Genomic DNA, 23,169 nt, shown 5'->3' on the forward strand with positions numbered 1-23,169 from the left:
CAAGTCAGGAAAATTTCTATACGTCAGGAAAAATCCATAAGTCAGGAAAATTACGATAAGTCGGGAAAAAATTCTATGTCAGGAAAATTTCCATAAGAGAGGAAAATTTCTATAAGCTAGGAAAATTTGTAGAAGTCAGGAAAATGTTTATACGCCAGGAAAATTTACGCCATAAGTCGGGAAAATTTCGATAAGTCAGGAAAATTTCCATACGTCGGGAAAATTTCTAGAAGCGGGAAAAAAAAGGATAATTTTTATACGTGAGGAAAATTTGTATACGCCATGAAACATCCAAAAGTCGGAAAAATTTCTATAAGCTGGAAAATTTCTATAAGAAAGGGAAATTTCTATAAGCTAGGAAAATTTGTATAGATAACGAAAATTTGTATAAGTCAGGAAAATGTTTATGAGCCAGAAAATTTCTATACGTCAGGAAAATTTCTAAGTGGGGAAAATTTCTAAAAGCTGGAAAATTTCTATAAGGAAAATTTCTATAAACAAGGAAAATTTCTATACGTGACGAAAATTTCTCTTTGCCGCATAATTATATAGATAAGGAAAATTTGTACAAGTCAGGAAAATTTCTATACGTCAGGAAAAATCCATAAGTCAGGAAAATTACGATGTCAGGAAAAATTTCTATGTCCGGAAAATTTCCATAAGAGAGGATTTCTTTACGTCAGGAAAATTTCTAAGTGGGGAAAATTTCTATAAGAAAGGAAAATTTCTATAAACAAGGAAAATTTCTATACGTGACGAAAATTTCTCTTTGCCGCATAATTATATAGATAAGGAAAATTTGTACAAGTCAGGAAAATTTCTATACGTTAGGAAAAATCCATAAGTCAGGAAAATTACGATAAGTCAGGAAAAATTTCTATGTCCGGAAAATTTCCATAAGAGAGGAAATTTTCTATACATGAGGAAAATGTCTATAAGCTAGGAAAATATGTAGAAGTCAGGAAAATGTTTATACGCCAGGAAAATTTATGCCATAAGTCGGGAAATTTCGATTAGTCAGGAAAATTTCCATACGTCGGGAAAATTTTTAGAATCGGGAAAAAAAAAGGAAAATTTTTATAACTAAGGAAAATTTTTATACGTGAGGAAAATTTATATACGCCAGAAAAAATCCAAAAGTCGGAAAAATTTCTGTAAGCTGGAAAATTTCTATAAGCTTGGAAAATTTGTATAGATAACGAAAATTTGTATAAGTCAGGAAAATGCCTATGAGCCAGAAAATTTCTATACGTCAGGAAAAATCCATAAGTCGGGAAAAAGGAAAATTTCCATACTTCGGAAAAATTTCTATAAGCTGGAAAATTTATATAAGAAAGAAAAATTACTATACGCGAGGAAAATTTCTCTTTGCCGCAAAAATTTCTATAAGTCAGCAAAAATCCATAAGTTCCGTACACTTAGATTGGTTGCAAATTAAATACATAATATGGAATTTTTTTTCACGATCATACAGCAAAAAAAAAAGACGGGTTGCACTCAGTCTGGGAGTGCCGGCAGAAGTGAAAACTTGATTATTGACGTTGAGCATGTTTGATATTTTGGAATGGTATCCGTCTTACGCTTTTTCGATCAGGTCACGTGTCCTGACGCGAGTTTAAGATTTTATACCCACTACAGAAAAAGTGCTCAACGCCACTAAAGAAGTTTTCACTTCAAAAATAATTTAATTGCAATTTTAACATTGTTCCGGACTGCGGACAAGGTTGCAAAATGAGATTTAATGTCGTCCCAATGTACCATTCACTTGACCGTAGTTTGAAAACTTTTGGAATTATTGTGAATTGATTGTCTTGACTGACTGGAGTAATTGCTCTAAACCGTTGTTAGGCGATATGTTTATTTATTTAATTAAGTATTTAATTTTATAGATAAATTAAAAAAAATAATCAGAGAGATAATGTAAAAAGCAGTTTTAATCCTACTAATATTATAAATGCGAAAGTTTGTGAAGATGTGTGTGTCATGTGTTGTGTTTGTTACTCTTTCACGCAAATACTACTGAACCGATTACAATGAAATTTAGCACATATATAGAAGGTAACTTCGATTAACACAAAGGGTAGGTTTTATCCCGGAAATCCCACCGGAACGGGAACTATGCGGGATTTCCTTTGAAAACGCGGGCGAAGCCGCGGGCGGAAATCTAGTATAAGTATATGTGCGTTTTATCTCGTCAGTAGTGCTCGAACCCACCTGTATATCACACGAGAGCTGCCAGGCGCGGGGCGGGCGCGCGTCGTGCAGCGTGACGAAGTACGTGCGCAGCGTGTCGCGTGCGCGGCGCCAGCGCGGGCCGGGCTGCGGCCGCACGCCCGCCGCGCCGCCCCGCCCCGCGCCCCCCGCGCGGCACGACGTGATCTCGCCGCCCGCGGTCGGCGCCAGGATCACTACTATGTGGTTGGGACCTGGTGATTACAAAGTGAACATTGAATTTAGATACTTTGGTATTCATTATTATTTTTTTATTTAAAGGAAATCGAAAATACTATTTAATGTACACAATTCAATTTTAACAATCAAATATTTGTAATAATCATCACTACGGCACCGACCATTAATATCCAGCCTGAGCTCCTTCCTCCGGTACATGGGCTGGTCGGCGGCGGGCAGCAGGCTGGCGGCGAGGTGGAGCTGCGTGGGCGGGGCGGAGCTGGCGGGCAGCGCGTGGCCGCGCGCCACCAGCGAGCTCACCGGCAGGTAGTACGGCGCGCCGCAGTACACCCAGCGCGCGCAGTCCTCCGCGGGCGTGGCCACTGCGTCGCGCATGCCCGGGACTGAACACGGAAAAAAAGAGTGTCTAACATAGAATTTATAGACGTTTTTTTACCAAGTTATTTATTTATAATGGCACTAGCTTTCCGCCTGCGGCTTCGCCCGCGTTTTCAAAAAAAAACCCGCATAGTTCCCGTTCCCGTGGGATTTCCGGGATAAAACCTAGCCTATGTCACTCAGAAATGATGTAGCTTTCCAACAGTGAAAGAATTTTTCAAATCTGCCAAGTAGTTTTGGAGCCTATTCAATTCATACAAACAAACAAACAAAAAATCAAACCTTTCCTCTTTATAATATTTGTATAGATAATGGCAAAAACGTATGCGTCTAGGGACGTCCAATAGAAGTAAGTGATCACTTAAACAAAGGAAGAAAACCAGACTGACTTATTCAGTAACGCGTTATTTATACGAACATATTTGACATGAAACATGAAGTACGCCTCCAGCGGCCACTCACCGTACTCGTCGAGCGAGTGCGGCGTGTTGGCGTCGAGCTCGGGCAGCCAGTAGAAGTCCTCGTGCGTGGGGGGGGCCGGGGGGGGCGCGTGCACGGAGCGGCGCGTGTGGAACAGCATGACGCGCTGCGGCCGCGCCGCGCTGTACGGGCCCCCGCGCGCGCCCGCCGCCACCAGCCACGCGCACAGCGTCACCGACCAGCCCGCGTACAGCTGCGCGACACGGGGGACGTGGGACACAATAAACCCATTCAAATTACGGGAAGAGAAAAAAAGATACAAAAACTATAAAATCATAAAAGTGAACATCACAGAAATAAAGACAGCACAACTTTTGATGTTTTTTAAAACTTATTACTTTTGCCCTATTAGATTCATAGATATGTAAAGTGAGTAAAAAGTTAACGACATACCAGGATTCGTGGATTTTTAGCCGTAACGACGATAGGTAACATCCAACTGAAGACCGTCAGAGTCAACGACCCCACTATTAGCGCCATAATAACCTGTACATAAATTGGTATCACATAATTTATAGTCTGAAAATGTAAATCAATTGATAACAAAATTGAGTTCTTTGGCATATTATGCTCTATTATGTAGTTAGATGTAAGTTACATATTATGTAAAATTGAATTGTAATATGAACATGATTTTAAAAGAGCGACTAAGGAGTTTCTTGCCGGTTCTTCTCCATAGATACTGCTTTCCGAATCGGTGGTAAATGTTAAAAATATGTAATAACGCTTCGTAAGTGCTTCTAAAAGAAAAAAATGAAGAAATTGTTTGAGTTTAAGACAGAGATATAGTAGCATTATAGTCGAGCCAATTTAATAGGCAACATTTGACGTCATCAATTTTATCTTCGAAGAGAGGTACCTAACCTGCTTAAAACATCTTTTAAAGTGAATTCATCGATACGGACTTGAAACATTTGTCAATCGAACTTGAAACACATGTCAATTTTAAAAGTCATCAGTAATATACTTTCCCTGTCCCAGTAATATACTTTCTTTCGTAAATTTAAGGAGTAAAATAAGACAAGTATAACAACATATAGTCTGTCCACTATAAGAATTGCTTTTTGACAGCTCGACGGGTGATACCAGAAGTGATGTTCAAAAGATTATCGATTGTGATACCATTTCAATTATAAATTCAAAATATTATCATAAATCAAATCAGGTACGTAAATAATAATTACAACGTAAACGTACTAATAAGATATGTAATAATATGACCACATATCTATGCATTGTATGTTAAAACTAAACTAAACTAATATTTTATTATTTATTGGTTTCTATCTTACAATTTGGTTGTCTTTACGGTTAAATTATATAACATAATAGAAGAGTTTTTCTGTATCGGATATATTTTACAGAGTATTTCTATCGATTATTATAATCTATCGACCCATCATTGAATAATTATGTGTAGACATCACTAAGTGGGCGGGACCTGTCCATGAAGTACGATAATTATTTGTATGACATTTTAACATAGACAATACAATCTTACATAGGCGTGAAGCTGTCAAAAAGCAAATAATATAATGGACAGAGTTTAATTAAAAAACACAACGCAATTTATTAATTTATGATGATTTTTATTCACAAGTAATCAATGCATTCGATTCTAGATGTCAGATTTCGATTTTTAGAGTAACGTCTCTGATATTTAAAAAGAAAAAAAGGTTTATTGACACAAAATTGTAGCGACGTAAGTTCTTTAAATCAAAAATTGTTTATTATGAATGGTTTATTAGTAAGATCAAATCTTAAAATTACTCGTATCAGTCGTTATTACTATAAATATGTAATCGTAATAGAAAAAAGTTAAGCAAATGTGCAGTTCTAACAAAACGAAATATCATGTTATTCTATGTCGTCGTCACTAGGTTAAGTCGTTGAATTCAGTCGAACTGTCAAATGTTGCCTATTAAAATGGCTCTACTATGAGCTATACATCATTAATAATACGAATACAAATTTAATTTATATACATTAAAAATAAAATAGAAGCAATGATACTATAGAGGAGTATGATATGAAGACTAACGTCTGGCGGCACGAGCGTGGTGCCGGCGCGGCCCATGACGGGCGCGAACATGTTGACGCAGCCCAGCGCCAGGTAGGCGGTCTGCGCGGCGGGCAGCGCGGCGGCCGCGGCCCAGCTCGCGGCGCGCGCCGCCGGCCGCAGGCGCAGCGCCGCGGGCAGCGCGTCGGCGCCCGCCGCCAGCGCCCACAGCGCGGGCACGAAGGCGCTGCGCAGGCCCAGCGCCGCGCCCGCCGCCAGCGCGCCGCCCGCCGCCGCGCCCAGCGCGCCGCGCCACGCCCGCGCCCCCCACTGCCCGCGGGCCAGCGCCACCGGCCCGCCGCGCCGCACTGCCTTGCCCCACGTCAGCCGCGCGTCCCACCACGACGCGCACACCGCTGCGACACACGACCACGTAACGTAATCTTATGATGCATAAGTTCAAAATAAGTTTTTTAAATTTTTAATTTCAACTTAAAATCATTTTGTTTATCCCAAAATACAGAAATAATGTATTTACTATGAATTTATTCATAAATTTTGTAGAAATTAAATGCAATTTTTTTTTTTCAAAAGTACTAATTTTCGAGCCGGATCACCGTATAAAAAAGTGTGCCGCGTCGCGAGTGTAAAGTGTGACGTGGAACCGGAAATCCACGTGTCCCTTCTTCCCCCGTGATATTTATTCAGCGTATTATCTTATAACTACAAGCAAGCAGCATATCATTCAACAGCAGCCAAAATTAGCATTTTAACGAGATACAAAATCCAGCATTTTCAAGCCATAAAAGAGCTTGCGTCAGCTCCACGTGTCGCCACGCACATCGCCCCGAGCAAAGTACAGCCAGCCAGCAGCAAAACCCCCTATCAGAATATCTAGCAGCAGCATTCGAGCGGAATAGAAATTAACAGAACAGCAGAATTAGCAGAATCAGCAATTATCTATCAGCAACCAGCATATAGCAAGTAGCAATCAGAAATTATCTATCAGCGACCAGCATATTATAGCAAATAGCAATTAGCGATCCGTGAACTGCAAAAGGCATCTAGCAACTAGCATCTAGCAACTAGCATCTAGCAACCAGCAATTAGCATCTAGCATCCAGCATCTAGCAACTAGCATCTAGCAACCAGCAATTAGCATCTAGCATCCAGCAACTAGCATCTAGCAACCAGCAATTAGCATCTAGCATCCAGCATCTAGCAACTAGCATCTAGCAACCAGCAATTAGCATCTAGCACTTGGCATCTAGCCTCCAGCATCTAGCATATAGCAATCAACTATAAGCGACCAGCAACTAGCATTTAGCATCCAGCATCTAGCATCTAGCAATCAACAATAAGCGACCAGCAACTAGCATTTAGCATCCAGCAATCAGCATCTAGCAATCAGCATTAAGCGACCAGCAATTGGCATCTAGCATCCAGCAATCAGCATCTAGCAATCAGCATTAAGCGACCAGCAATTGGCATCGAGCATTAAGCAGTCAGCATCCAGCATCTAGCAATCAGCAACTATCAATTAGCAACAGACAATCAGTGACCAAAAAATTAGCATCTAGCAATCAGCAAGCAGCAAATAGCCATCAGCAATTAGCAACAAGGAATCAACAACCAGCAACCAGCAAGACGTAAGCCAGCCGCCTACGTCACCAGCACGTGCCGCCACGCGTCAACCGCCACGTCAGCCAGCAACAGCAAGCAACCTAAGGTATCCGGGGACGTAGCCACGTCGACCGTATCCGAGACAGCCAAGTAAGAATTTTCCATTTTATCTTTTATTTCTGCCGTTTGATTATTTTATATTACAATGGAAGCTTTATATACGGTCCAACTAGAGATCAAGGACAAAATAAAGAAGTTATTAGCTAATTTTAAAAAAGATAGTGCAGAGCGTAAGAGTATCGAATATTGCAGACAGCGTTTAGATATATTAGAATCTTTATGGGATGAATGCCAGAAAAATCATGAAAAGCTTTTAAAATATGAATCGACACAGCATCAATATTTTATGCGGGAAGAATTTATTAACATTCACGACAGTTATATTCGAGCAAAGGAAGCGATCAGTGAAGCATATGATAATTTTTTATTACAAAAGCAAGCCCATCTAGAGCCGAAAGCGGGAGAATCCGGTTTAGAATCGCAAGCGACGCCTAGGTCTACAACATTTCAATCACGGGGGACCAACAGCAAATTAGACGATTTATCTCGAAAGCAGGAAGTCAATTTTAAAGCATTTATCAGAGCAGTAAGAAACATTGAGGTGAATAATTTGGAGGAGAAGTGGGAATATGAAGACTCCCTTCGTATTCTCCACAATCGATGGTCAGCGGTGGAAAATTTACATTGGGAGATAGTTGGTGAACTTGGAGAGGAAGATGAAGCGTACGAAATTAATTTTACTAAGCATGAAAAAATATATATCAATACAAAGAGAGCTATAAACTCAAAAATGTGTGCAACAAGTCATAGAGATAAATCAACTCCGCAGATGGATATACCGACATTTTCTGGCAATTATCATCAGTGGGTATCATTCAAAGACCTTTTTAATGAAGCTATACATAAAAATACATCAATATCGAACGCGCAAAAAATGCAATTTTTAAAAGCTAAAGTAAGCGGGGAAGCCGAGCGCCTTATACAGCATTTGCCTATCAGCTCCGATAATTATTTAGTTTGTTGGAACATCCTAAATCATCGATTTGATAACAAGAAGCTAATTTTTACATCGCACGTTAACATATTTCTCAATTTACCTAATATACAGCAGCAATCATATCTAGCAATCAAGAAATTACATGACGTCACATTAGAAAGCTTGCACGCTATAAAAAACCTAGGCGTAGATATAACTACTTGGGATCCGCTATTGGTACATTTATTATCGCAAAAATTAGACAGCGAAACTTATTCTGAATACGTAGAATCATTAAAAAACACTCGAGAGCTCCCTATACTACAAGAATTTTTAGATTTTCTTGAAAACAAATTTACATCGCTTGAATCATCACGAAGAAACCAAAATTCAGCAGCAGAACAAAGATATCATAGAACATCAAACCAATTATTAGCAACGAACAGACAACCCATACATATTAATTCAAATAGAATTAATATTAATAATCAAGTAAAGAGGTCACTGACGTCAATGCACACCTCAGCGAAAAAATGCCCCTTATGCAATTTCGAACACGCGCTCACTAATTGTCCACAATTTATTAAATTATCATTTATGAATAAACTACAAACGGTTAAGCAACTACGGTTTTGCATTAATTGCATTTTTGATCACAATGGAAGTCAATGTACTTCGAATAAGCGGTGTCATGTGTGTGCTGGCGCACATCACACATTATTACACGAATGTTTTAAGCAGCAAGCTAGCGAAAATTTTAAAAATAAAAAATTGATGAGTAGCAACACCCAAAGACAGGTCTATTACAGTCCCAAAAATCAATCGAATATGTCTCAGCAAGATGATTCTGAAGTACTTTTAGCCACCGCATTGGTAAAGGTAACAGCTAAAGATGGCAAACAGCACATAATGCGAGCACTGATCGACCAAGGGTCTCAAATTAGCATCATAACCGAACGAGCAGCACAGCAACTGGGCTTAAAACGTCAACAAAGCAAAGGGATCGTCCTTGGTGTAGGGGGCCAAGAAAACAACTGTCGTGGAAAACTCAAGATTAATTGCCAATCTATATATAACAATTTTACCTTCAACGTCGATACATTCATTATGACTAATCTTATAAAAAATCTACCTAATAGATCGTTTGAAAAACCCGGCTGGTCGAAATGTATAGCGCACTTAAACTTAGCAGATCCAGAATTTAACAAAAGCCGAGCAATAGATATTTTATTTGGAGCAGATATTTATTCGTACATTATGTTAGATGGGATCATTCGAGGCCGCGAAATCTCACAACCACTAGCACAGCAGACGCAATTGGGTTGGTTATTATGTGGAGGCAGCATAAATACCTTCCACTGCAACGTTATTTTGAATCATATACAAGCAATTCAAGATTTTTGGAAAATAGAGGATATACAGGAGCAAAATGACATGTCAGCGAAAGATAAGCAGTGTTTAGATTATTACTTAGCAACTACAAAGCGATTAAAAAACGGACGTTATGAAGTAAGCATACCTATGGAGGATCAAGCGTTAGAAAAATTGGGATCGTCTGAAAAACTAGCGTTAGCACAATTTAAGAATTTAGAAAATAAACTTAATAAGCAGCATGAATTATCGGAGCAATACAAGCAATTTATGAGCGAATATATACAACTGGGACACATGAAACTAGCAGCATTAAATTCAAGCGTACAATGTTTTTTACCACATCATGGGGTACAGCGAGCAGCATCCAGCACCACTAAACTACGAGTCGTATTTAACGGATCAGCAAAAACCACGACAGGCTACAGCTTAAACGACGTTATGCACAAGGGACCCAATATGCAAAAGGATTTACAAAGTATCATTATCAAATGGAGACTATATCGTTACGCCTACACATCTGATATTGAAAAAATGTATCGACAAATATTAGTAAAAGAAGAAGACCAAAAACTTCAACAGATATGGTGGAGATCAAGCCCGGACCAGCCGCGTATCAATTAACAACTATCACTTACGGAACCAAAGCAGCACCTTTCTTAGCAATTATGACGTTGAATCAGCTAGCACAAGATGAGCAAAATAATTTCCCAAAAGCAGCAAAAAGCATTAAAGAAGAGTTTTATATGGATGACTACATCTCGGGAGCACACACAATTAGCGAAGGTCAGCAAAAAATAGCGGAGGTAAATCATGTACTTAGCGGAGCAGGTTTCTTATTGAGAAAATGGATTGCAAATGATAAGAGCCTCATTGAAAACATAACTAGCAAAGAACGAGACGAGCAATCAACATTTATGTTTAAAACGGAAAACACGCCGAAAACCTTAGGCCTACGATGGGACCCTATTAGTGACGTATTTGTATTCGACTATGATAGCGTATTATATGAAAACCCAGCAAAGTTAACGAAAAGAAAATTATTATCGGAAATGTCTAAGCTATTTGACCCATTAGGATGGTTGACGCCGCTTACAACAAAAATTAAGATTTTATTTCAAAAAGTATGGTTACAAGCAGATCTTGAATGGCGTGATCCAGTCTCCCAAGATATAAAAAGCGAATGGATAAAAATAAAAAAGGAGCTAAATACGTTAAAATGTATTAAAATTCCCAGATGGTATAAATGTGATGAGAATAGCATAATTGAATTACATGGGTTCTGCGATGCCTCAATAAAAGCCTATGCATGCGTCATATATGCCAGAGTCGTAAAAAACAGCGCAATCTCAACTATAATAATAGCAGCAAAATCCAGATTAGTGCCAAATAAAAAGGAAGTATCTTTACCTAGATTAGAATTATGTGCCATGGAGTTATTAGCAAAATTAATGAATAAAATAAAAAATAGCATCAGCAGCACGAAAGTTGAAGTTTATGGATGGAGCGATTCAATGGTAGCCCTTGGTTGGATCAACGGCAACCCCGACCGTTGGAAGCCCTTTGTAGCAAATCGAGTAAAGAAAATCCACGAAACAATGCAACCTCAATCATGGCGCTATGTAAAAACGAAAGAAAATCCAGCTGACGCAGCGAGTCGAGGTCAAACAGCATTACAATTAAAAGAAAATTTATTATGGTGGCAAGGTCCAGAATGGTTATTGAGTTCAGATTTTAAAAATAAGCAGCAGCACACTAATTATATGACAAATTTAGAAATAAGAAAACAAGTTAATATCATTCAAAAAACATACGCATCAAGCATAATAGATAATTTATTAAACAAATATAGTTCATTAATAAAAATAGTACGAGTATTAGCATGGATATTACGCGCGATTACACCGTCATTAAAACAAAGGCCGACGTATCTCACATTACAAGACGTGAGAAAAGCTAAAACGGCAATTATTAAATATGTTCAATCGACTGAATTCTCAGCTGATTTAGAGCAATTAAAAAAGGAAAATAAATTACGATCGAATAGTGCATTATTAAGCTTAAATCCATTTTTAGATGAAAATGGTATTTTAAGAGTTGGAGGTCGTTTAAAGAATGCAAACATCAGCGAAGATATGAAATATCCAATAATTATTCCATATAGCGGACGTTTAACGGAACTACTGATAAACGAAGCACACGAACTTTCTTTTCACGGTGGGGCAAAAATTACTATTTCAATTTTAAGGCAAAAATACTGGATAGTTAAGGGATATCGAGCAACAAAGAAGCAACTTCGTACCTGTATCACATGTAAAAAGCGAGAGCCTACAAAATTATATCAACTAATGGGAGATATGCCTAGTTATCGTGTTAATCCAGCTCCTCCATTTTATCATACAGGAGTCGATTTTACAGGATTCGTCAACGTCAAGATTAATAAAGGTCGAGGAGTAAAAACCACGAAAGGTTACATAGCGTTATTCATATGCATGGTTACGAAAGCGGTACATATAGAGATAGTTTCTGACCTTAGCAGCACAACTTTCATAGAGACTCTGCGACGCATGGCAGCACGACGCGGAACCCCAAAGCATATATATTCAGATAATGGCACGAACTTTGTCGGAGCAAATAAAATTATACAGCAAGAATATAATGAATTAATAAGCAATTTTAGCGATAGTTTTTACAAAGAAATCACTGAAATGGAGATAGAATGGCACTGGAACTGTCCATCGTGGCCTAGCGCAGGAGGAATTTGGGAAAGATCGATAAGAAGCCTAAAACAGCATATAAAAAGAGTAGTGGGAGAGCAAGCATTAACCTTTGAAGAATACAGCACAATCCTTGCCCAGATAGAAGGATGCCTTAACTCAAGGCCTTTATGTTCAATTACGGAAGATGTAGAAGATTTAGATTTCTTTACACCTTCACATTTCTTACATCAGCGAGCGGAGAATACTCTAATAGAAACAGCACATGATGCCAGGACTAGATGGTACTTAGTAAATAAAACTTTTAATGATATTTGGAAACGTTGGAAAAATGAATATCTCAGCCAGTTGACCGTTCGAAGCAAATGGTTAGAACCTCAAAGGAACCTTAAAATAGGGGATTTAGTGACCATTCACGATGATATTATGCCAGCCGGGAAGTGGCCAGTGGGCCGAGTAGTAGAAACCCATCCAGGAAGCGACGGGTTAGTAAGAGTCGTTACATTAAAAACAAAAAATGGAATTTTAAAGCGGCCAGTAGTAAAGTTATCATTATTACCACTCGAAGAAAAAAGCAATCATCAGCAAAATAATAATATATCCATTCCAAACAACAGCAGCGAATTGAAAAGCGAAAGAAAGGAAAGTCGAATCATTCAAAACAACAGCAGCGAATTGAGAAGCGAAAGAAAGAAAAGTCGAATCAGACAAAATATTCCTTCAAAACTTGTAAGCGTCGTATTATCATTAATATTTTTTATGAGCATTTTATCGTACTCTACAGCGGAATATAAGTTAAAACAGCTTGAAAGCAATCTATCCATATACTTTGACTCGATGGGCGAAATGCAACTAGCTAGGGACAAATGGAAGCTAATCGCATATTTTGACATGTCTCCATATTGGCAAGGGAACACAGCGGCAGATCTTTTATCGGATTACTTAGAAAAAACCTGCGCTAATATGAATGAATCGAATCACTGCCAGACTATCTTGTTACAAATACGTCACGATTACAATGAACTGCAATACTACAACCAGCTGTTACTGAATCAGCATTTCGACGCGCGGTCAAGAACCCGGCGCGGTCTTTTCAATGCGGTCGGCTCAGTGGCTAATTCATTATTCGGAGTACTTGATCAAAGCTTTGCTGAGAAATATGAACAGGAAATCGAGCTCATTAAAAATAACGCCAACCATATAACCCAACTTTGGAAGAACCAAACATCAGTCATAGAAGCCGAATTCAACATATTAAAGCGAACTGAAAAAACCATCGAAACGCAGTACAAAATCTTTAACAGACATTTAAATATCCTAAACAATAAAACAAATGTAATCCAATCAGAAATTGAGACCATTCAGGAAGTGACCTTATCAGCAATAGCGTGCAACAATTTGATTCAGAATTTACGGAGAATTCAAGATACTCTATTGGACACTACCACTGAAATTTACCACGGCCAGATAAATGTACACTTATTGTCACCAAAGCAATTACGCGACGAGCTGCAAATTATATCTAGTCAAATTCCCAAGGACGTCACATTACCCATAGAGAACATACATACCGACCTGTATAAAATCTATAAATTGATAAAGGTAAAGGCTAGAATTACCGAAAACTTCTTTATATTTGAAATACTCATACCATTAATTAGCCGGGACAATTTCCAACTATATAGATTGATACCCATACCGAAGCAAGTTAACAACAACATGATAAGCATAAAACCAATAGCGGAATATATTTCTATAAACATAAAGAGAGATGCCTACATTACATTAACATTAGCCGAGCTACAAGCATGCCAAAACCAGAATGATATTTATTTTTGCCAATTGCACGGTCCCATAATAAGCTTTAGCAATAATGAACGTTTTTGCGAACTAAAAAATAATAAATGTAAATACAATATAAACAGCTGTAAAAGTAGTTGGATACAATTACAAGATCTAACTACATATTTATATTTTCAATGCGATACGGCACACATACGCATTATATGTGACGATGACATACAGTCGCGCCAAGTCAGCAAGGCCGGACTTATATCACTAAGCAAACAATGCATAATAAAGGGACAAGATATCACACTGTACTCATTTAAGCAACTTGAAAACAAGCTATATCTGAAACCCGACATATTAGAAACCAAATTAAATCCCATTCACAATCTGATTAACTCTGCTCTGCCTATCGAAAACTACTCCGACGACGAAGATATCAACGCATCATTAAAAACTCTTGGGGAGAAAATAAAAATAATGAAAAACGCTGTCGAGAATACGGATACCTTAGGTATTTCAAAACACGACCTACACCAATACGCAGTGTCATATGGAACACTAACACTAGCAATATTAGCAAGCATCTTTTTCTTCGTGTGGTGGCGAAGGAGTCGAGCGACTCCACAGCAGAGCGTCCCAGCAGCCCAACAGCAGAGCGTCCCAGCAGCGCAACAGCAGAGCGCCCCAGCAGCGCAACAAACTATTCAGTCTCGGACAATACCCCAAGAGTGTGTCGATTCTAGAGTGTGTGTGCACCAAAAAAGTGTTACTAGTGTTCGTACGTCTCCCTTACCCGAGCGGGGAGAGTGTAGTGAAGTATTATGTGAACAAAACAGGCTCAGACGATGGGCAAGTGCGCGATTTAAAAGGAGCGATAGGTCGACGTCTCCAATAACTAACAAACGCTCTGCTATAAGTGAATCAGTGGTGGAACTATAATATATGCATTACAAACATTTCCAAACTTATAAAATTTTATATATATCTTCTGTGGGCCTCGGGAGCATGTTCGAGCAGCGAACAAACATTTTATTTTAAATTACTTATTATCCATAGTTACATTACATTAATGACAATTATTGAGCAATAACGTAAATGAGGTCAAGCTGCCTCAGCATTATTATCGTGCGACGGCCGAGCCGGCCGGAAAGCGCAGTTCTTCCATAGCAGCGCCCGAGTGCTAATCTATCCGCTCGAATCCGCGTAAATTATATATAATTATTAGCGATAATTAAAGTGTTCCCAGTTGTCCCATAATATCATAGCATTATTAGCAGCTTATAACGCGACCTAAATACAGTCCACATTCGATGTAATACGTAAACCGTACAGTACTCAATATCTATGCATGCTTAAAATATAGTGTTATATTAAAAAAAAAGTGTGTGCGTATACTAGTGTACACACGTAAGAAGTGAAACTTCTTTATGACCTTATTTTTCAAAAAAAAAATTACTACATATACGCAACTTTACAGAAATACGTCGAATCACGCGTGGTAGGGATAAGAAAAAGATGGCGCGTAACGCTAAAATGTCACGCGTAACGAAAAAATGTTACACTAAATTTTTTTCCAACCCCGATAAAGAAGTTTCACTTCAAAAATCAAAAGTAAAAAGATCACAAAGTGATATTCGAAACCTTAAAATTTATTTTTACAAAACACTTGAATATTATAAAAAAATATATCAAATATTTGTATCATGTTGTTTTTTATTTGTATTTGGACACGTGTGTGGCATACCTGGCACGGCATAGAGCGGCACGAGCAGCCAGGGCCGCGCGTAGAAGGCCAGGCGCGCGCCCGCCGCGTGCAGCGACAGCGCCACGGCCGCGCTGGCCGCCAGCCCGCAGCACTGCGCCAGCGCGCGCCCACTGCCCCGCCCCCAGGTGTGGCGTACCTGGCACGGCATAGAGCGGCACGAGCAGCCAGGGCCGCGCGTAGAAGGCCAGGCGCGCGCCCGCCGCGTGCAGCGACAGCGCCACGGCCGCGCTGGCCGCCAGCCCGCAGCACTGCGCCAGCGCGCGCCCACTGCCCCGCCCCCAGGTGTGGCGTACCTGGCACGGCATAGAGCGGCACGAGCAGCCAGGGCCGCGCGTAGAAGGCCAGGCGCGCGCCCGCCGCGTGCAGCGACAGCGCCACGGCCGCGCTGGCCGCCAGCCCGCAGCACTGCGCCAGCGCGCGCCCACTGCCCCGCCCCCAGGTGTGGCGTACCTGGCACGGCATAGAGCGGCACGAGCAGCCAGGGCCGCGCGTAGAAGGCCAGGCGCGCGCCCGCCGCGTGCAGCGACAGCGCCACGGCCGCGCTGGCCGCCAGCCCGCAGCACTGCGCCAGCGCGCGCCCACTGCCCCGCCCCCAGGTGTGGCGTACCTGGCACGGCATAGAGCGGCACGAGCAGCCAGGGCCGCGCGTAGAAGGCCAGGCGCGCGCCCGCCGCGTGCAGCGACAGCGCCACGGCCGCGCTGGCCGCCAGCCCGCAGCACTGCGCCAGCGCCAGCGACACCAGCGCGCGCCCCACCACGCGCGCCCACTGCCCCGCCCCCAGGTACACTGCACACACATTAAATTAGTCGGTTCATAAATCGAAATGATCAAAGTTTAAATGTTCGTGTTTTGTGTGTCTAAAAATTAGTTAATTATTATTATTTGCACAGAGGTAAACGTTATTTTTATATTGAGACAAAATTTTATCAGTATTTTCAAACGTGAGATAAGATTAATCAATTGTATACAATAGAAACAAAGAAGGTCCTAGGTGACTTCCTTGTGGTACTCCAGAATAGTTACTTTCATTAATATTAGATTTTAGATTTGTTATGCATTATCACTTGTTATTTTTATTTAAATTAACTCTATTTTTAATTTTCTTCGCTATTTATTTTAATTTAATAATAGACGTTCCAAACTAATCAGGATAATTGCGTTACATCCAATCGAACGCTCGACTAAGATCGAAGAATACTACTGATAGTTATAGTCGTGTCACTCACGGTGCTGTCGCGCGTCCCTCGCGTCGAGCGCGAGGCTGGCGGCGACGAGCGCGAGCGCGGCCAGCGCGGCCAGCGCGGCGGCCGGCCCGCGCGCCAGCACCACCACCACGCCCAGCACGTCGAAGAACACCGGCTGCCGGGCCCGCTCCGCCGCCTGCTCCAGCTGCTCACTATTTAATAGACCTGCTCATAAAAAAAAAAAATATTTACTCAAAAATTAATAAACAACTGTTTTATTTAATTACCACCCCACGTTAACAAAAACAATAGGCAACAAATAAAAATAATAATAGTTTAAAAAAACTAAAAAACACGCTTTTTATAGAAAACCGAACTAAAAAATAGAAATTTTTTATCAAATTAGTGTATTGTCATCGGTCCTCAATAAATCTACAAAGTTTGAACGAAATCTGGCCGTTAAAAGTGGGTCAAAATCGCGCCCAAAGAAGTCTGTTACAAACATACAGGTGAAGCTAATATAAAGCGTGTAATAAGTGCGCTGTTACCGTGCGCGAGCGCGAGCACGTTGTCGCCGGTGCGCTGCAGCGCGGCGGGCGGCACGCGCGCGGCGGTGTCCAGGCGCGTGTGGTACACGTAGCCGTTGCTGCTCCACGCCAGGTCCACGCCTGCACATCACCGAACATACGCAAAGCACACATACGCAACGATCTGTTTCATTGCAAGTCTGCCGAAACTTATAATAAACTGAATAAAACAGACCGATTGAAACATATTGACCATGTCAAATTTATCAAAAAATGGTATGTTCACAGAGAATTGAAAAAATCATCACTATTATAGTGATGATGTACAATAAAACAGTCATTAAATCTCTTCTAATTTAGTATTACTTGATAATAAATAGGTAACATGGTACCTGAGATGTTGCCGAAGTCACGGAAGATGCGGAAGTCTGTGTCAGCGGGGATGAGGCCGCTCTCGAACAGCTCCTGCGCCAGCGACGACGCGAACGGGTGCGGCACGCGCCCCGCGTACACCTGCACACGAACACGCGTCACGAGCGACCACAACACACACACACACGTGACACTCGACACTCGCACGTGTGACACTCACACACGTGACACTCGACACTCGCACGTGTGACACTCACACACGTGACACTCGACACTCGCACACGTGACACTAGCACACTCGCACTCACCTCCAGCAGCCAGGGGTCGTGCGGGCCCGCCTGGAACAGCACCTCGCGCCCGCCCGCACCGCACGCTTCTATGTTTATGAACGCGCGCAGCGACTTCGCCCATCTGCGGCACGAAACATGAGTAACCATTGTATAATATCTGTACAGATGTAAACTGTCATCACAGTTCTTTAAGGTCTTCCATAATATAAACCTTTCACAATATGAATAGAAAAAAATTGTGAGCTACCAATTTTCTACACTTTCTTTCACTATATTTTTGAAAACATAGAAATAGAAGAATGCATTTTGTTTGTTATACCCATTTTTCGTTTAAGATAAATTTATTTAAAGTGTCATGACCTATATTTTACTTTTCAAATGATATACTTTACACAATATACAAAAACGGAGTTTAGTCTAAGATCCCACAGCTGGATTAGTGCGTTCACAGTTTTTTTGCTAAAACAAAACTTTTATGTATACATATTTATAATTTGGAGGATATATATCGACTGGCAACAGTCAAAATTTGGCCGAAAGCATGTTTAATAAAAAAATTTACTCGATTTTTCGGGAAACATTTCGTTCATTATTTATTTACATATATGTAAATGACGGAAAAGAATAGCTTTAATTTGATATATGATTCATAAATGTGCGTTATGAACGTATAAATGGATGGAAATCATCAACCTGTTTGCACCAGGCTGCGAAGATGTTGCGGCCAGGTGAAAAACGGCAACTGTGATTTTTTAGAATCTTTATATGATTTGACATGATGTAGACGACATTTTATATAAATAAAAAAAGAACGAAAGGTTTTCCGAAAAATCAATTAGAAAAAAAATTAATTATAAATGCTTGCGGCCAAATTTTGACTGGCAACTCAGTCTATATATTATTATATTCTCCTAATTATAAATATACATAAAATTTTGGTTTTAGCAAAAAAACTATGAACGCACTAATCCTGCAGTGGGATCTTATACTAGTTGTTTTTATTTACAAAAGAAGAGACGTAGAGAGGTGGCGTACTTATGCGTGGTGACGAACGCGTGCGAGGCCTGCAGGATGTTCTCCTCGGCGCCGTTGAGCAGCGCCAGCACGTCGTGGCGCAGCGGGCGCGGCGCGGCGGCCAGCGCGCGCACCGCCTCCAGCACCACCGCGCACCCCGCGCCGTCGTCGCTCGCGCCTCCACACACATTACACACTACGTTTTAACAGCGCTTTCCTTGGTAAAAAATCAGAGTGTGTGTCGAGCACGCGTGTCAGAAGTGGAATTTCTTTGGCAAGATTCAAAGATACCAAAATCAGCGCTCTACGATAAGATGAAAATATCCCCACGTCAGCAAAAGTTATTAAAGTTACAGAGAAAATTTCTATATAGGTATTCTTTCAAAATATAATAATTATCTTATACAGTGCTTCTAAAAATATTGGAGTTTATCGCAAACAGACAGATAGACATAACGGGGGACATAGTTTTATATTATTAATTATTTTATATTTTATTATTATACAGATAAATCTCATTGTGAAAACTGCACTATTCAGTTTGTCAGAACTCTAGTGCAATCAAAGTGACGTCACATAGCTGTCAGCATACGCGCGTGCGCGGCGGTGCGGGCGCACCGGGGCGGGACGTCGCGTGACGCACGCCGAGCCTCTGATTGACTCCAATTATATTGTTAAGAGGCGCTCCACGGGCTTCGGTGTCGATTGATCGTTACTTGTCAGTGTAATGTTGAATATATTGAACTGATTTACTAAATAAAATCAAGGCAATTATCTCAACGTTTTAGTGCTAAGTTTAGTTTTATAAGTGCAACGTCTGGAAAGGTCTTGAAACATCATTAATATCAATTTGTGCATGTGCACTGTACAGTGTAGTGGTGGAAATTATTTTGAGCATTAATCACCTAAAATAAAATCAATTAATGTGCGATCACATTAATGATGATATGATAAATAATAAATATAAATAAATATTATATAGATCTGTCTACTCTGTTACCTGTCTGTTAACAGACAGCTTTCACATAGATCTTTGCTATTTTCATATTTTGGATATATTTCCATTACCTAGAACACGAGAGCATGGTTCAAATCAGTGGTCATTTATCAACCACGATCGCTACGATAAGTCACGACGTGCGACCTATATTCCAAACCGCATAAACAATAGGAACTAGACGATAATGTGTTCTACGTGAAATAATTATTGGTGCATTGAGAGGCGGTGCGTCCGTGAAATAATGACCGGCTGATAGTGCCGCGGGTCGAGCTCGCGCGACCTCTATATTGCTTTTGCAACTACATATAACATTGCGTGTTGGGAGTAGGTATACTCTCTGTGACCAATTAACACGTGTTTAGTGGTGTATAATAATTAAAACGAGATGTTTGGAAACCGTTATAAAATAGTCGAAATTTTTCATCAAATATTTTTGGATACATTTTATATGCAGTAACATATACTATGATGTTAAACTGAACACATGTATAAGTACTTTTATATCCGCTCTATTTTCGCAATATTCTATGATTAGATAGTTCTTCTGTTTTACGTATGCTGATCAGTCAAGGTGGATTGCTTACTTTTATATTTATTATAGGAACGAACGTAAGTCTTAACGTAAAGATGAAAAGCATTCTTACAGTAACTTATCTGCACGTGTCTACAGGGGTTATCTGATAGTCAAAGTCATCGACCTGTCCACACCGAACCAAACGCCAAACGCCTAATAATACGATAAATTTCAAAAATATAGGTCGGGTCATTTCCTATTGCAAACCTGTATAATGTAATTTAAATTATGAATACTTTATGATTCAAAATCGACTATTAAACGATGCAATAGAAAATGCATACAAAAGTAATAGTTACTTAGATCGTAATAATTATTATGGAAATTATGCAAAGAGCTCTAATGGACAAACCAAACGAAAAATACAGTGAATAAATCGCAGGCAACGGTTTAAATGTTTGTAATTGGAGAGCTATTTCCGATGGAATTGTGGGGCAATTAAGGGAACTAGATCGATAGCTAATAAGTACTAATTGATGATACCATGAAGTAAAGGTTGCGTTCTTCTTACTGCTATAAAATACGTTCTTGTTAAAAGCAACAGCATTTTGCGGCATGCAGGGAACGTTGCTTTGTTTATAAAATAATCGCATTATAAAATCTTGTTTTAACGCAAGAACAATTAAAAATAATTACTCTTGAGTTGCGTATGTAACTGCAGTTGTGGATCTTAGGTCAATAATGTAAATTACAAATGGAATCGCGTTTTGTCGGTCATTTTAAGTGTATCATATGTTTTATAATTTTACATTCTTAATATTTTTGATAACATTTCTATATGAATCCCCTTTATTATTAACCAGCTGTTGCTTCGCCTGCGTGGAAAAGATAAATTTTTCATGGTACAAACTTGCATCACCTTTTTTATCCCCTTGGGGGTAGTAATTAGTATTGTATTATTAATAGATCAAAATCATTTCTTAGTGGATGCCTACGTCCTAACATCTACCTGGATGTCAAATTACAGCCCGATCCGTTCAGTGGTTTGGGCTGTGCGTTGATAGATCACTATGTCAGTCAGTCAGTCCTTTGAGTTTTATATATTTAGATACATCTAGTAACTTCCTGTAAAAGTATTTCATATATTTACTGTCTATAGCGAATGGGCAGCGAGTAAGTTTCTTCATGTTCATGCAGCCCTAAAACTATCAATACACTAATATTCAGGCGAACTGGTTTTACAAATTAAGGACAAACCAATGATACAAATTTTTCTTTATAATAGCTGTATACATCAAGTGGCAATCAGAGAGTGACTATAATATGAAATTACAGCACAAAGCACGTTACAGAGACGACGCATCCTGTTGGCGGACACTATACGTTCCTTTATAATTATTTACCCATTACTAGAAAAATGTGTCATCATGCCAATATGTTAACTAAGCTATCATTGTAGTGCAATCGAAAGGAAGTTGTTTATTATATGTTACTGTTCATACTCATAACACTCATTGTTATAATTCTTGTTTACATTAATTGTTGGTTATAGCAAGTGCAAGATTCTACTTTTGATGATTTTGCATATTACGTTAACATAATAGTGTCATTCATACAATTTTGAAGTACATAATTTCAATTTGAATAATTATGGTTTTATCTGTAATTTTTTTTTCTCATGCAATGATATATTATTAACATTTTTTTATGTTATGAAAATATTATTAGATTAAGATTAGAGTTAGGAAAATTTGCGTTAGGTAATTTAATTATACAAACGCAATAAATTTACATATTTACAGCCGCACTTTATGTGCCTATATGGTTTGAATAATGATCGTCCACAGAACGATTTTCTCGAAAATACTTTGTACTTTTAACCATGTTTAGTAGTTATCATAAAAAACGTATCAGTCAATCATAAAAAACCTCATTACTAGCAATTAAAGTAACACGAATTCGTCATAACCACGCTCGTTGAACCGACTATCACTACAATACATTTGAAGAAAATAAAATTTCTAGAAAGATATAAGCAAGTATAGAGCAGCTTTGCGTGACGATTCTGCGGACGCGGTCCCGTCAATAAAGCGGCACGGCGGAACACAGTGGAGTTTAGTCGGTAGGACCCTGCACTCAGCAGGGTGAGTCCGACATAACCCAGGGCTCTTCCCCCGAGTGCCCTGGGTATGCCTAAATGCATTCTCCACTATAAAAAAAAAAAAAAAAAAAAGCTTTGCGTGACGATTGCAGACGCTGTACCTATTTCAACTCGAATACGTTTTTACGCTTCCCATTAGATAACAATAAAATAATAAAGATTTCTAACAGAGATGAGTATTTACTCATCTCTGTGACAAACACTACTTTGGATCATTTGATCCAAAGTAGTGTTTTCGCAGTTAGCGTCTATTGCGCCAGAGCGTGTGGGCTGATCCTCACTTGTGGATAAATGCATCGCACTGAATACTGAACACTTGATAGACATTGCCGTATTTTTTATTTGACCAGCCAAATGCTGGGAGCTCTACCGAATGAATTGTAGGTATAGTTTCCTAATTGTTCAAAAGCAATTAAGCAGCTCAATCACATATTAAAAATGTATAAAATAGTATAAATGTGGATGGAGCAAGCAGCATTTTATTAATATCTACCTATTTTATTTCTTCATGAGTGTCTGTTTATGTAATCTTAC

At 39.6% G+C, this 23,169-nt stretch overlaps 1 protein-coding gene across 1 annotated transcript in view; it reads right to left on the bottom strand.

Annotated features, from left to right (window-relative positions):
* LOC149901499 (endoplasmic reticulum metallopeptidase 1-like) overlaps nucleotides 1–23,169 on the bottom strand; it is a 29,432-nt gene that overhangs the window by 1,823 nt on the left and 4,440 nt on the right. Inside the window, exons 5-15 of the mRNA XM_090111335.1 lie at nucleotides 18,982–19,138; nucleotides 17,965–18,067; nucleotides 17,677–17,797; nucleotides 17,306–17,425; nucleotides 16,800–16,982; nucleotides 16,180–16,359; nucleotides 5,312–5,685; nucleotides 3,664–3,756; nucleotides 3,253–3,463; nucleotides 2,574–2,795; nucleotides 2,215–2,426 (exon numbers count right to left, since the gene is read on the bottom strand). Of these exons, the coding sequence (XP_089967461.1) occupies nucleotides 2,215–2,426; nucleotides 2,574–2,795; nucleotides 3,253–3,463; nucleotides 3,664–3,756; nucleotides 5,312–5,685; nucleotides 16,180–16,359; nucleotides 16,800–16,982; nucleotides 17,306–17,425; nucleotides 17,677–17,797; nucleotides 17,965–18,067; nucleotides 18,982–19,138 (1,976 nt within the window). The remainder of the gene's footprint in view (nucleotides 1–2,214; nucleotides 2,427–2,573; nucleotides 2,796–3,252; nucleotides 3,464–3,663; nucleotides 3,757–5,311; nucleotides 5,686–16,179; nucleotides 16,360–16,799; nucleotides 16,983–17,305; nucleotides 17,426–17,676; nucleotides 17,798–17,964; nucleotides 18,068–18,981; nucleotides 19,139–23,169) is intronic.

Source organism: Colias eurytheme, chromosome 16, assembly GCF_061535395.1.
Source record: "Colias eurytheme isolate Ceu_HAF_F1 chromosome 16, ilColEury1 Martin Lab GWU primary, whole genome shotgun sequence".
NCBI lineage: Eukaryota > Metazoa > Arthropoda > Insecta > Lepidoptera > Pieridae > Colias > Colias eurytheme.